The sequence below is a fragment of the Apaloderma vittatum genome, unplaced genomic scaffold, assembly GCF_000703405.1.
Source record: "Apaloderma vittatum isolate BGI_N311 unplaced genomic scaffold, ASM70340v1 scaffold3078, whole genome shotgun sequence".
Lineage (NCBI taxonomy): Eukaryota > Metazoa > Chordata > Aves > Trogoniformes > Trogonidae > Apaloderma > Apaloderma vittatum.
The window spans coordinates 1,790-15,795 of record NW_009728876.1 but is presented as its reverse complement, the minus strand read 5'-3'; the positions used below and the strand labels follow the sequence as shown (position 1 = coordinate 15,795).

At 37.6% G+C, this 14,006-nt stretch overlaps 1 protein-coding gene across 1 annotated transcript in view; it reads right to left on the bottom strand.

Moving 5' to 3' along the window:
- The window catches only part of LOC104277559 (activating signal cointegrator 1 complex subunit 3-like), a 66,239-nt gene extending 52,301 nt beyond the window's left edge, over positions 1 to 13,938 (bottom strand). Inside the window, exons 1-3 of the mRNA XM_009874230.1 lie at positions 13,706 to 13,938; positions 12,802 to 12,943; positions 12,102 to 12,227 (exon numbers count right to left, since the gene is read on the bottom strand). Coding sequence (XP_009872532.1) covers positions 12,102 to 12,227; positions 12,802 to 12,943; positions 13,706 to 13,938 — 501 coding nt within the window. The remainder of the gene's footprint in view (positions 1 to 12,101; positions 12,228 to 12,801; positions 12,944 to 13,705) is intronic.
- Between the last annotated feature and the right edge of the window lie 68 nt (positions 13,939 to 14,006).

Sequence of the window (14,006 nt, the reverse complement as noted above, 5' to 3'; positions counted from 1 at the left end):
GCTCAGGGAATCTCCTCCCCTCACCGGGATAGTTGTTGTGTTCCTCAGCTGAGTTGTAATATGACAAAAGGTTACAGACAGAATGATTATACCCTCTTGGTGATTTGATTTGAGAAAATGGATAACAAAGTGTTTCAGAAAGAGTCTTCCATAAAAACAACTCTTTCTACGGCACAGCAAATGTACACAAATTTTGGCATCCAAATAGACACACAGGATTCTGATTTCAGTGACACTACTGCAAACTCAAAAGTATCTGATGTCAGCAGAATTATTCCAGATTATAGCAATGAAATGGAAATCAGAATACAGCCTCCTCTTAGAGCTTTCTGATGCCATTTGTGAATTACATAGAAAAATTACCTTGAAGTAATGCAGCTAGCTTGGAAAACAGCAAAAGGAAAACTGGCAACAGTTGTGTCATTTCCTACTAACAGCAGAAGTTCAAATTTAAACTCAACTCCTTCTCAAAAATTTGCTCACACTTCATCCATATTAACAGCTACTAAAAAAGATAGTTTCCTTCCCTTGAAATTTAAAAACAACTTAATGCTGTAGAAAGCTAAGAGCATGGAAGAGTGAAATATAAAAACCTCTCCAAAGTTTAAAACATTTTAAATGTCGTTACTTAACAGCAAGGTCCCTCCCTGGACTGCTATGCATTGACATCTCCACTCCTACCACCTCTCTTATTCTTCTAGATGGAGCAATGAGGGAACTGATGTTTACATGTCACAGTTTATTCTAGAGGTTTTCTTCAGTTCAGAGAATACTCTTATAACACCTTATACTCTTAAGAAAAACTCAGACTCCTAGCCTTACTGGTGGCATATCACTCCCTTAATTTATTCTCCTGGGAAATCACAGTGCATCTCTTAAAAACGAAAGAGGAAAAAAAAGATCACTGTTAGAGGCACACTGTCTCAAAAGTAACTGTAATCAAAGAGCTAATATAGGAAATCCTTTTCTAATTGTTTAAGAATATATACATTGCAAAACAAAGGGAGAACCCCAACAAATAAGAAGGAAAGATAATGAGAGCATCATGAAAGGAATTACCTAAGTTCTGGTCATCGGTGAGAAAAAAGTTACTAGTGCTCAGCATAAAAACTAAAGCCCTTTTATGCAACCATATAAAAAGGTTTTAGCTAACTTTTCCCAGATAAAGAAATTATGATACGATATGATATGAAGATAAATACAAACTACTTTTTGAAAGCTGAACTCCTGCATGAATAATCATTTCTGAACAAGTTAACAGAATACTGAAACAAGTGCATTGTATCAGGAGAGATCTAATTTACTCTTTTCCTTCCATATTCTTGTTGCAGTTTTGAAAGAATATCTCACTACTAATATTATTAAAAAAAAAAAGGGGAAAAAAAGAAAAATATTTCTAAGCAGTCAGCTGTGTTGAAGAGGCCATATACTAATCTCAGAAAAGATGTGGCTACTGCAACTAGCCTAGACAGGTAACTGGAAGTAGGGATGAAAACAGCAGATAGTTTTTGGCTAGCCTGAAAAATGGTGACTATGAGGGAAGGATGGACATCAGACAAAAGGGGTCAAAGTCCAGACCGTCTCACACCATGCAGACTGAAGTGGATGACTGGGGTATGGGTTAGGATAAAGACAGAAAACTTTCTAAATGGCTACATCTGGACATCTTCATTCAGCAATTCTCACGACTTAGATTAGCGGAAAATTAAGACATTGAAAACTACAGAATCACAAAAACTGAAAAGCTGATTAAAAAGATATTTATGAACAGCACAACAGATTTAACAGAGCTTTCACATGTACTCCAACAATGATACATGCTGCTAGTTACAACTAGACCACACTTTTTGTTTTCCTGCTATAGTGACTATTGCTATGCAGAAGAGTCTTTTCTGAGGCAGGCAAATTACTGATGCAAAACTTGAGAGAGGTATTCTTATTTAGCTTCAAGATACATTTGACAACAAGCCAAGAAGTCTCCATCTAAGGAGTATGCATGGCAGGGAGGACAAAGGTCCACAGGTATCAAAATTGAGGGGAAGAAGAATTAGGAACACTACATTCTACATAGTCCCAGGTGATTGAGAAAAAAAATCCATCCTATTAAGATTCAGGGAAAAAAAGCAGAGAAGAAGGAATATTTACACGGAAGTTTCCTTCATTATATTACATTCAATGACAAGTAACTCCTATGAATGGCTAAATAAAATCTCCTTCCTCTACATTCTGTTTCCTGCGAATGAGAAGTTCTTATTTCTCTTCTCCACATTAACTTCCAACATGCTACAGAAGAAAGAAATGGTTCCTACTATTATCATTCATATTATTATTATACAAAGCACACATATTTATTCATATGAAAAAATAACTTCACTTTTATTTGATGTGCTCAGTTCCAACATTCTAACTGAAAGATTAAGTGGGAGGGCAAATCCAATTTTTCATTTAGAATTCAGAAAAAGTCTTTTGTTAGAAAAAGATACGAAACCTGCTTCTCATGTCAAGAGACATTACATTATGTACTGCTCCCCATTGCTCTGCAGACTAAAACAACTGCACTCTTTGATAATTTTAAAACTTCCACTATATTAGCAGTTACCGTGTGATTTTGAGGTTAAAGGAAAACACAAGTCTGAGATGAACAGCCCATCAGAAAAAGTCAGTCTTCTAGTTATGTAGCTCCTCTATCCCTAAACCTTTTAAAATCATTTTAAACAATTTGGTGATTTCTAACTGAGTCCCTTGATGGGCAAACTCAGTCCTATTTCTATTACTGAAAGACACAGGACGTTCTTATCCTAGATAAAGGTTTCATGTCTCAAGGAAAGTACTGAAACGTGCTAATTAAAGACAAACATTACAATCAGACACTACAATTTGTCTAAAGTATTTTCAGTGAGCAGCATATCAGAATTAGCATATACTTCTTTCATCTTTGAAAATTCTCACTTTGTGATCACATCTTAAAAATTAAAAACAATTTTGATCTTGAGTAAAATTTTAATTAGAATTTAAAATACTATCCTATATTTCTCTTTAAATTGTACTCCTAAGAAGGAAAGCTTGCCTTCAGATACGCCAAAGTAAAGCAAATGCCTGCATTCTTCTTCCACACTTTACTACGAAATTCCATTGAGAAATGCCTTCCCTCAAACAGTATGCAGCAGAAGCACATTATTCACTCTCCAGTCTAATTATCAAAATTAAGAAAACTACTTGGAGGTATTCTCATTAAAAACTTTATAGATCTCTGCATGTGCTTTATGCCAAGAAGTCTCTATATTCAGTCAATGACATGGATGTACCTCTCTAAAGAATGAAAGATGAACATATAAGAAGTTGCCTTCTCAAATATTTCACATATTATGATCATTTAATGAGGTCAATAAACATAACAGCTGCAAAATCACCAGGTGGATATAACCGGATTGCAAATATTAGAGTGATTAAGTATAAGAGGAAAAAAATGCTTTGAATCAGGAAGCGGGATTTCTTGGAGCTCCATGCAGCTTCATTGTGCCAGAACACGCCTACCTGAAACGCTTCTTGGATTTTTATTGGTCATTGGTGTTATTCTACAACTTTTAATACATAAATAAAAGTCACTCAATTTGCAGCCAGTTTAATACCACAATGTGGAGTCTAAATCTGTCTTTAAAGAAAAGACAGATTTAAGCCTGTATTTAAGAGCAGGGTAATAGCACTTGATATTATTATATACTTTCAAAGTCTATATTTCAGTATTTTAATTTTAAATAAACCCTAATTAACTGAATACTCTTTTAGGCACACAAAGGCATCAGTTCTAACTATTCATGTAAGAATGAATTTTAAAACTGTTAATGCAGAAGCCACTTAAGGATAATACTTTCAAACTATTTCCTTCAGCTTGCCCTTAACCTATGACATAAACTATTTCTTCCTAATAATACCTAACGAAAACCAGAAAAACTAACAGAGTTCTCTGAAGGGTAATTATAGTTGAAACTAGTAATAATTTTAATATATCAAGTAAAGATGAAACAACGGCAAACAGAAGAATATTCTCAGAGGAATAACTATTGCTGTCATAATCTACAATTGAATTTTCTTCTCCATTTCAGTTAATTTCGCACTACTTCTAACCAAGAAAGCGGTGCCGTTTTACAATATAGATGTTAAAGATTTTTTCCTTAAATTTATGAGGGAAGAATACAAGCACAGTCAGCCTTTTTTTTTTTTCTACAAGAACACAGCTATCCCAAATCTAAACAAGCAGCATTCACAGAAGTTTTTCTACCTGATCTACCCTAGGAAAATTACAAGAAGGTGAGGGATGATGACCCTGTGTGGCAAGGTCAGCAATGTGTGGGAAGAATAACAGTTCAAGTATCAAAAGAGAAAAAGTACAACAGCTTTAAAAAATATTTGAGAAAGTTGTCTAAAAACTTCTTATTGTAAAAAATATTTTTGCGTGCGCATTACCATCCACAATGAATTAAATATACTGCAATGAAAAGAGAAACACAGACTCTCACAAAATCCCTTGAGATCCATCTCTCAAACTAAGCCAAATAAAAACTGCAAGTCTGCTCTTCGGTAGCATAATCTCTTCCATACCGACTGCATCCTTTATTAAGACACCATGCACAGTGTAGCTGAGATTTCTGGCTGACGTGTTTGGGTTTGTTTTTATTAAAAAACCCCATAAAATAGTAAGGAGAATGAGAAGCTGACACAGACTCCTATTGCTCAGAAGTGCTGCTCTTTTGCAAAAAAACCCCACACTCCAGATTTTTTTTTTTCCTTAAGTATTCAGAATTAGCTTCATCAGTTGAATCTTTACACAAATTAAAATCCTGACAGGTAAAAGCAGGTACTTTGTTAGATTACTTCTAGCTACAGGCAGATGTGTCTATTCCCACAGTGGCTCAGCAGGTGCTTTTCAGCAGCTGGTGCCCTTTACTGGTTTCCCTTTGTAAGTGTTCCCATCAGATTTCCAACCATTTCAGAGGCAGCACTACACAATATACACACGCTTGGCAGCTGTGCAGGAAATGAAACAGCCTTAACGTTTTATTCAAATCAGATGCAGTTGATTTTACCTCATGTTAATTTTGAAAAGTGCATTTCCCTATTCATATTTACTATCTGCATGAAAAGGAGCGATCAAAATCCTGAGTAACTGTAAGAATATGCAACTCTCACGTAACAGTATCTACTAAATATTTTTCAGCATCTTTTCTTAGTATATTATACACAGTCATGCTACTTTAAAAAGCAGAATAAAAGAAATTAAGTTCTTTATGTTCACCAGTATGGATAATCTCACCTATTTAAAAACGTACTAGAATCATAGAATGGTTTGGGTTGGAAGATCTAGTCTAAAGATCTAGTTCCAACCCCTTTGCGATGGGCAGAGACACCTCCCACTAGACGAGGTTGCTCAAAGCCCCATCCAGCCTGGCCTTGAACACTTTTGGGGAGGGTCTTCCACAGTTTCTCTGGGCAACCTCTTCCAATGTCTCATGACCCTCACAGAAATTAATTTTTCCTAATGTCTAATCAAAATTTATCCTCTTTCACTCTGAAACGGTTACCTCTTCTCTTAGTTCTACATTCCCCGATAAAAGTCCCTCCTGATCCTTAATGTACATCCCACTTCAGGTACTGGAAGGCTGCTATAAGGTCTCCCCAGAGCGTTCTCCAGGCTGAACAACCCCAACTCTCTCAGTCTGTCCTCACAGGGCAGATGCTAAAACCCCCAGTCATCTTCGAGGGCCTCCTCTGGACTTGCTCCAAGAGGTCTATGTCCTTTTTATGTTGGAGGCCGCAGAGCTGGACGCAGTACTGCAGATGGGGCCTCATCAGAGCAGAGTAGAGGAGGAGAATCACCTCCCTCGACTTGCTGGCCACGCTTCTTTGATACAGTCCAGAATGCGAGTGGCTTTCTGCACTGTGAGCACCTACTGCTGGCTCATGTTCAGTTCCTCATCTGTGAACACCCCCAAGTCCTTCTCAACAGGGCTGCTCTCAATCCCATTCATTCTCCAGCCTGCATTTGTGCTCGGGATTGCCTCAACCTGAGTGCAGGACCTTGCACTTGGCCTCACGAGGTTCACATGGACCCACTTCTCCAGCTTGTCTATATCCCTCCGGACAGCATCTCTTCCCTCAGGTGTGTCAACTGCACCACTCAGCTTGGTGTCATCTGCAAACCTGCTGCAGGTGCACTCGATCCCATTGTATGTGTCACTGATGAAGATATTAAACAGCACTGGTCCCAGTACAGACCTCTGAAGGACACCACTTGTCACTGATCTATCTTGCCACTGGCCATTTCTAATAAGAAATGGTATTTTCTTCAAGGAAGAGATGATAATTTTAACAAGATAAGACAATCAATAGTTGCTTTGGCATTTAGCACATATTTTTATGTGCTTTCAGCCAAAGCAACAGTACTTACTCAGAGAATTTTAAAAAAACAATGTATAAAAGCCTCAGCTGAGGCTGAGTTAGATATCGTAAATATTGCACCTAGAATTCTAAGTACTGATAAAATACTCAGGCAAATAAATTAACTCACATGCTAAAGAAAAGTAGCCTTTAAGGTTTTAAGATTAACATGAGTACAGAATCTTAACTCAATATTCTTTTTAATCTGTTATTGCAAATATTCTACCTTCTTTGGACCCTCACGAAATACAGAGACAAACTGCAATTCTTCATGCAGACCCACAAGATTCCTTAAATTGGAACTAATGATTAACAGAACTTTTTAGCTTTCCTCAGAGCAATTTTCTAGTAGACTTCATTGGAAAAAAGACACGATTTCAATAAAATAAAAAAATATTTTTTAAAAAATTATTAGATTCAGTGAAACTGTCAATTGTTGTTTGGAAAATACACAACTTAAATACATACCAAGATCAACTTTGGAATAAATAATCCAACATTCATTATGTGAAAAATGTAATTTATGTAAAAACATCCATACTTCTGTTCAGTACACTTACCTTGTACAATTCTAAAAAACAAGAAAACATTACAGGGGAAAAAAAAAGAGAATATTGATTTTGTAATAATTTCTTCACATAATGCAGAGAACAAAAACCACACCCATATTTGTTATTTAGACCATTAAGCAGTGCTTGTAAAAAGAAATAGAAATAACATGAAACCAAGAAATAAATTCTACCCTGAACACCTACTTCAGGTAAAAAGCTGAAGTAATTTTTCACCAAGAGCAATTTGCTAGATAAAACCTATTTTCACAGTCTTGAAGAACTTTCCCTGACCTGAGCTTATGACTTTAAAGGGACATTTATTTGGCAAAAAGGCTGGCACAAAAATAGCTTTAACGTAAGTACAAAAAGATGTATTTCAGTAACGGTCAAGCTCCATGTCACACAGTCAAAGCTAATAAATCTACACTTGCACTTACTCCATTTTTAAAATTCTCATTATTGAACCAACCTAGCTAGAATGCCACTTTTTTCCAAGTAGTAGTACCATAATACTTCAGACTACACTGGTGTGACTGATCAGCTACTTAATAAGCCACTTGTGCTTGTACTACGGTGAAAACTCAGCTCTCCAAATGATAATAAATGCCAAGAAAAAGAACGATCTACAAATTGAGTTGGAGGTGGGATTTGTGAGAACCCTCCTCCTTTGCACCTCCTTCTGTAGAACACAGCCCAGAGATGTTCCCGAGCGGCAGCACGGCACCCTCCAGGCAAACCAGTAGCTCCTGCTCCCAACTCAACACAGGGAGGAGCTAAAGAACTGGAGCCCACACAGGTGGAGCTGGGCTGTCACAGGAGGTGAAGCAGATCAGATCACAGGGTAGAAAGGCAGGGGTGACAAAACACAAGCAGCATAGTAGGAGTACTAACACCAGCAGTTTATGACAAATGTTATGGTACGCTTTTATGGCTGACAAATAAAAATACAATTAAAAAAAAGCTTGGCCACTGTTGTATTTGCAGTGCATAACGGGAGTAGATAGGAATGGAAGCTACAGAAATTTAGATCTCTATCAGTTTGTATCGTGAGTTTCATCTTAGCAACTGTATTTTTCCAGGCACTGAGTCCATGATACTTTAGGAAAATCTGCCTGTGGATTAATTTAACTAATCTTAAATGTAAACTCTTTAGAAAAGCTCCGATATTTTGCAAAGAGGCTCTAACTAAAATAAATACTTAGTGTGAAAATACTAGTCATAAGATTTCAAGTAATATAGTGCCAAAGCTCACCTGGAGTACTGTGTCCAGTTCTGGAGCTCACAGCACAAGAAAAATATGGATGTGCTGGAGCGTGTCCAGAGAAGGGCCACGAGGATGATCAGAGGGCTGGAGCACCTCTCCTATGAAGACAGACTGAGAGAGTTGGAGCTGTTCAGTCTGCAGAAAAGAAGGCTCCAAGGAGACCTTATTGTGGCCTTCCAGTATCTCAAGGGGGCCTACAAGAAAGCTGTTGAGGGGCTTTTTAGGATGTCCGGTAGTGATAGGACTAGGGGGAATGGATTGAAGCTAGAGATGGATCGGTTCAGACTGGACATTAGGAAGAAGTTCTTCCCCATGAGGTTGGTGAGACACTGGCACAGGTTTCCCAGAGAGGTGGTGGAAGCCCCATCCCTGGAAGTTTTTAAGGCCAGGCTGGATGGGGCTCTGGGCAGCCTGATCTAGTGGGGGATACCCCTGCCCATGGCAGGGGTGTTGGAACTAGATGATCTTTAAGGTCCCTTCCAACCCCGACAATTCTATGATTCTATGAAAACATGTTATTTCTTCATTCTGGAGTGCAGTGGAAGGTGTATCCTCACTACACTGCCAATTCTATCAGTAAGAATCTCCTGATGATCTGCGTTAATTTAAGGCATTGCTTCCCCGTCGGTGTTGGTGCACAGAAGTTTTGTCATTTTGTGTTGTATTTGTATAAAAGAAATAAAAAAAAAGAGTCCATAGATGTTTAAGATGTGATTACAAAGTACTTTGTTAGAATTAATATTTAGAGGAATATATTTCTCTCATCTCTTCTCAAAGTTTACATCAACTTAAGGAAATGAGAAAAATGTAAGTAATCTGAACTAGCACTTGCAAACATTTAAAATAAAAGATCACTTTAGATTACATGATCGAGAGGTTTAATTTCTGGCAGTAGTTCAAAATATAAATGAACTCACGTTTCAACAGCTTTGAAGATTAAATTTAATAGCATAGTCTGCAACACCCATGTAAAACAGTCAAATAAAACTGCTTACGTGATCAAAATCATAACTCATGAGAAATTCTTTAAAATTACTTTTTTGCAAATGAAAACATATAGTCTAAAAAGAAAAAGAGGCCCCTACGAGTTTCTTCCAAAAAAATCTCACATTAATATTCAATTGAAAATGAAACATTTTTCTGAATGTAAAATAGTAATTTCTTTCCCTTATAAAGAAATCTATGCTAGTCATTAAAAAACTTGCCATAAATCAAATCTAAGTAGAACACACTTCTCTCCACAACATAAGAAATTAGAATGTCAGTTAGAAATTGCTTTTCCTTACTACCAACCCCCTTCACACTTGGGCAAGGTAGTTACCAACTGAAAAGAGGCCAGGAGAAGGCCTAAGAAGTTTTCCAATTGTACAAATTTACCAGTATCAAACTTGGAGTCAGGAATTAAACACACACATATTCACACATATTCAAACATTCAAAATCATATTCGCTGTCGACACTCCTATTTGATCTCCTATAACAGGAAACATAGAAGAGTGAAGTTCTGAAGTAGATTGATTCTACTTCAGAATTTCACTGTAAAACTGAAGAGTATACCTCTTAACAGTACACAACCTAAAAAGGAGATTCATTATGTGTGAAGTTTTAAAAACTGGTGCATTTTGTAACATTTATTTTAAACATTACCTGTGTAAAAATCTGCAAATCATATATTCTTCTGTCTGAACTACACCTTTTCTGAATCAAGTTATTGTCTACTGAAATATTGGTACTTCTCAAAAAAAGTTTACAGATTAGTAAACAGTATTTAGCTTAGGAGAAAGATATTTCATGGCAAAAAGCTGTCATGCTGAAAATTGTCATATAAAATGCCACGTTTTATAGCTGCTGTGGCTCAGCTTTTCTATCTGGTCAATCTGTCAGTCATTTCATAAACACAGCATTACGTACTGTCACCCAAGCAGAAGATACCCTTCTACGAGGATGTGACCAAATGCGTTGATGAAGGGAGAGCAGTGGATGTCATATACGCCAACTTCAGCTTTTGATACTGTCCGCCATAACATCCTCATAGGAAAACTCAAGAAATGTGGGAGAGATGATTGGACTGTGAGGTGGACTGCGAACTGGCTCAGCAACAGAGTTCAGAGGGTTGTGATCAGTGGCACAGAGTCAGGTTGGAGGCCTGTGGCCAGTGTTGTTCCCCAGGGATCAGTACTGGGTTCAGTTTTGTTCAGTATTTTCATCAATGACCTGGATGAGGGGATAGAGTGCACCCTCAGCACGTCCTGCTGGAAAGCAGCCCTGTGGAGAAAGACCTTGGAGTCCTAGTGGACAGTCAGTTGTCCACGGGACAGCAATGTGCCCTTGTGGCCAAGAGGGCCAATAGGATCCTGGGGTACATTAAGGAAAGTGTGTCCAGCAGGTCTAGGGAGGTTCTCCTGCCCCTCTACTCTGCCCTGGTGAGACCACACCTGGAATACTGTGTCCAGTTTTGGGCTCCTCAATTCAAGAGAGACAGGGGCCTAGTGGAGACAGTCCAACAGAGAGCTATGAGAATGATTAAGAGACTTGAACATCTCTCCTATGAAGAGAGAACTGGGGCTTTTTAGCCTTGAAAGGAGATGGCTGAGAGGGGATCTGATTAACGTATACAAATATCTGAGGGGTGGGTGTCAAGAGGAAAGGGACAATCTCTTTTCAGTGGCACCCAGCAATAGAACAAGAAATAACGGGCTTTAGTTAGAACATAGGAAGTTCCACCTCAACATGAGAAGAAACTTCTTTACTGGGAGGGTGACAGAGCACTGGCACAGGCTGCCCAGAGAGGTTGTGGAGTCTCCTTTTCTGGAGACTTTCAAAACTCACCTGGACGCGTTCCTGTATGACCTGCCCTAGGGGATCCTGCTCTGGCAGGGGGGTTGGACTAGATCATCTTTAGAGGTCCCTTCTAATCCCTAACATTCTATGATTCTACAATTAAATCGTCTCCTCTTTTAAGAGAGTTAAATTTTTATGTAAGATATAATCTTTATTCAGAACCCCAATAAAGTGCTCTGGGCAACTGTATTAGATTTATATTCTACTTTCCTGCTTTCCCACAGGAAAGAAGTGGGAAACAATTTCCCTTGTTGTATGCTGGTGAAGAAGTAAGAAATATAAACCCTTCTTCATATGTACATTATGTCCCTGTTCAAATCAGCAGTAAATCTTCCAGTCATCAACAGATTTGACATACACAATGAGGAGTGAGCAGGCACGCATGATGGAACATTGGAAGTTCTAGACTGTACATACTAGCAACAAATTTAGCTTTTTACCATGTTAAATCAGTAAAAGTTAAAATCTTAATGTTTCTTTTACTTGCATTTTTTCTCTCTGTCCTCTATTTCCTATTACCAAAGTTCTGCTAATAATCATTTGCACTCTTCCAGAAAGTTTTGCACCCTGTAACGCCATAACTCACTACTCCCACAACTGCAGACTAGTGGACAGACTGCAAACCAATGCTGCAAACCAAGATACGCAAGCCTGGGCTCCCTTCTCCACGGGGGCTCCGAAAAGAGAAAAGTATCACCATGATCATTCTGTTTTTATGATTCGGATCACAGCTGAAAAACCTATCTAGCTGAACAGGTAATATCAAAGGAATTAAGAATTGCAACTCATGAAAAAGTAGTTTAGAACGGGAATTTATGGAGTCTGAGTCATCATGAAAGGGATTATATCATTGAACTACATCCATCCCTCGACAATATTCTCAAAGTCAGTAGTGAAGAAACTAACTGGCTGCATTTACACATCATATTATTAAGTGGTAATAATTTTCAGTTAAATTTTTATAATACAAAGTAAAAAGTAATTCAATATCTTTGAAGCGGTTTACTCACCTCATCTAAGTCTTTAATATAAACAATTTTCTCTTCAATACCAATGGGCATCGGTTCACTATGGGGGATCTTCACCTCTTCATACGTTTTATTGTTTTCTCTCTGAACTGCCTCTGGTAAGAACACCTAAAACAGTATTAAGCAAAAACTAATTGAAAGTATGAAAACAGAAAGTGCCATTATATATAACCCACTTAGAAAAATGGTTTATCACTTTCCATGAAAAAATGAATCCAAAACAAAAGCAGTTCTCACTGATTAATTTTATAGATGGCACTGAACCCCCAAACAGAAAACAACCAGTTTTACTACTCAGAAAATAGTCCCAAAAAAGACGCAAAAGATAAGTCCATTTTATTGAATTTCAAAAGCCATTAAGCCTAGAATTTCATAAAGAATTCATTTTGTTAGAGTCAGTTCAATTGTTTCCAAAAGACAGAAAGAGAAAAATAGTATTTTCATGATTTAAGTGACCCCAGAAATAAAACTAGATATATTAGTTGAGAACGTTTGTTTCTGATAGAATCAAAATAAAACCAGAATATAAAAAAGTGCTTAAAATGCTCTGCAAAGAAGCACTGCTTTATACATTGGAGTCCAACAAGGCAGAGAATCTCTAAGGGAACAAAGGGAACCCTGCTGCATGTTATTCACTGGGAAAGACGTGCTGTTCAAGAAGGGTCACACACCAAACACGTACCTTTGCACCCCCAATGAATGCTGACGTTTTCATAGCTTCAGCTCGAGAATCATAAACATGCGGATAACGAATTCTTTCGAAGTCTATCTCTCTCTGCCTGCCTAGGACAGGCATACTTCGAGCATTCAAAAGTGCCAGTTCTCTGTAGGTAGAAAAACAACTGCAATAATTCTGCTCATTCCAGGCAACCATCACAAAAACTGAATGTAGTATATTAAAGTCAGACCAAGAGTTGTGGAAATTTAAGGAAAAAACCATTGCATAAATAATCAACAAAGGAATTTTACAGTGTTATGGTCTGGCATCAGTTAAACCAAGTCCTTAAAACACAGTTTAGATAAAAACCAGAAATGCAATTCAAAAAGAGCAAGGTTTTTCTAAATGCAGTTTTCCTTCTTTTTTAAGCAATACAGCAATGTATATTCACAGCTCGATACTGATCCCACTACATTTTTCTCAATACAAAATAAAACAGCGCATTTGCCCCTTATCCTCTCTCTTCCCTACTCCTCCCACTACCTTTATCTGACAACATTGAAAATAGCACCCATTAATCTTGAGAAGAAAAAAAGAAAGATAGTTCTGCTAGATTTAGTACAGACTTCATGAATCTTAAGCAAGTAGTGTGTGTATAGGAATGCACAGGAAGAACAATAGCCTACCCCTCTAATCTGCATCTGCAGCCCACATAGACGGATCAAGAATATTCTCATTAAGCAGATCATTGCTTTCTTTCCCTGAAAACCGGGTTTTCATATTAACAAAAAAAGTACACTTGTAATAAAACGTGACTTGAAGTCAGAACCATCTAATCACCAGAGCAAACTAAAATAAAATAAACTATTATGACACGTTGAAGTGGCAATTACAACAGAAACATTTCTCAACTTTTGGCATTTATTACCTTTGCATCCGTAGCTCTTTAGGATCAAAGCACATTTGTCCTTCTCCAGAAACTTCTCCATCTTCTCCGGTTTGTTTTTCTTTTCTGGCATTTCGCTTTTCTTCCCGACGATATTGCTTCATTAACAGCTTTTCTTGTTCAGATTGAATCGTAACTTGACAGCCATAATTGGGCTTAGCATTTTCTCCTATAAACTTCTTGCACTGTTCTGCAATATGATAAGAGGCACGCATCTCCGTAAGTTCTGGAATCCACCGTTGTTATCCCCAGTTTTCTTCTAAAGTTTGTTTCTTGAGATTTG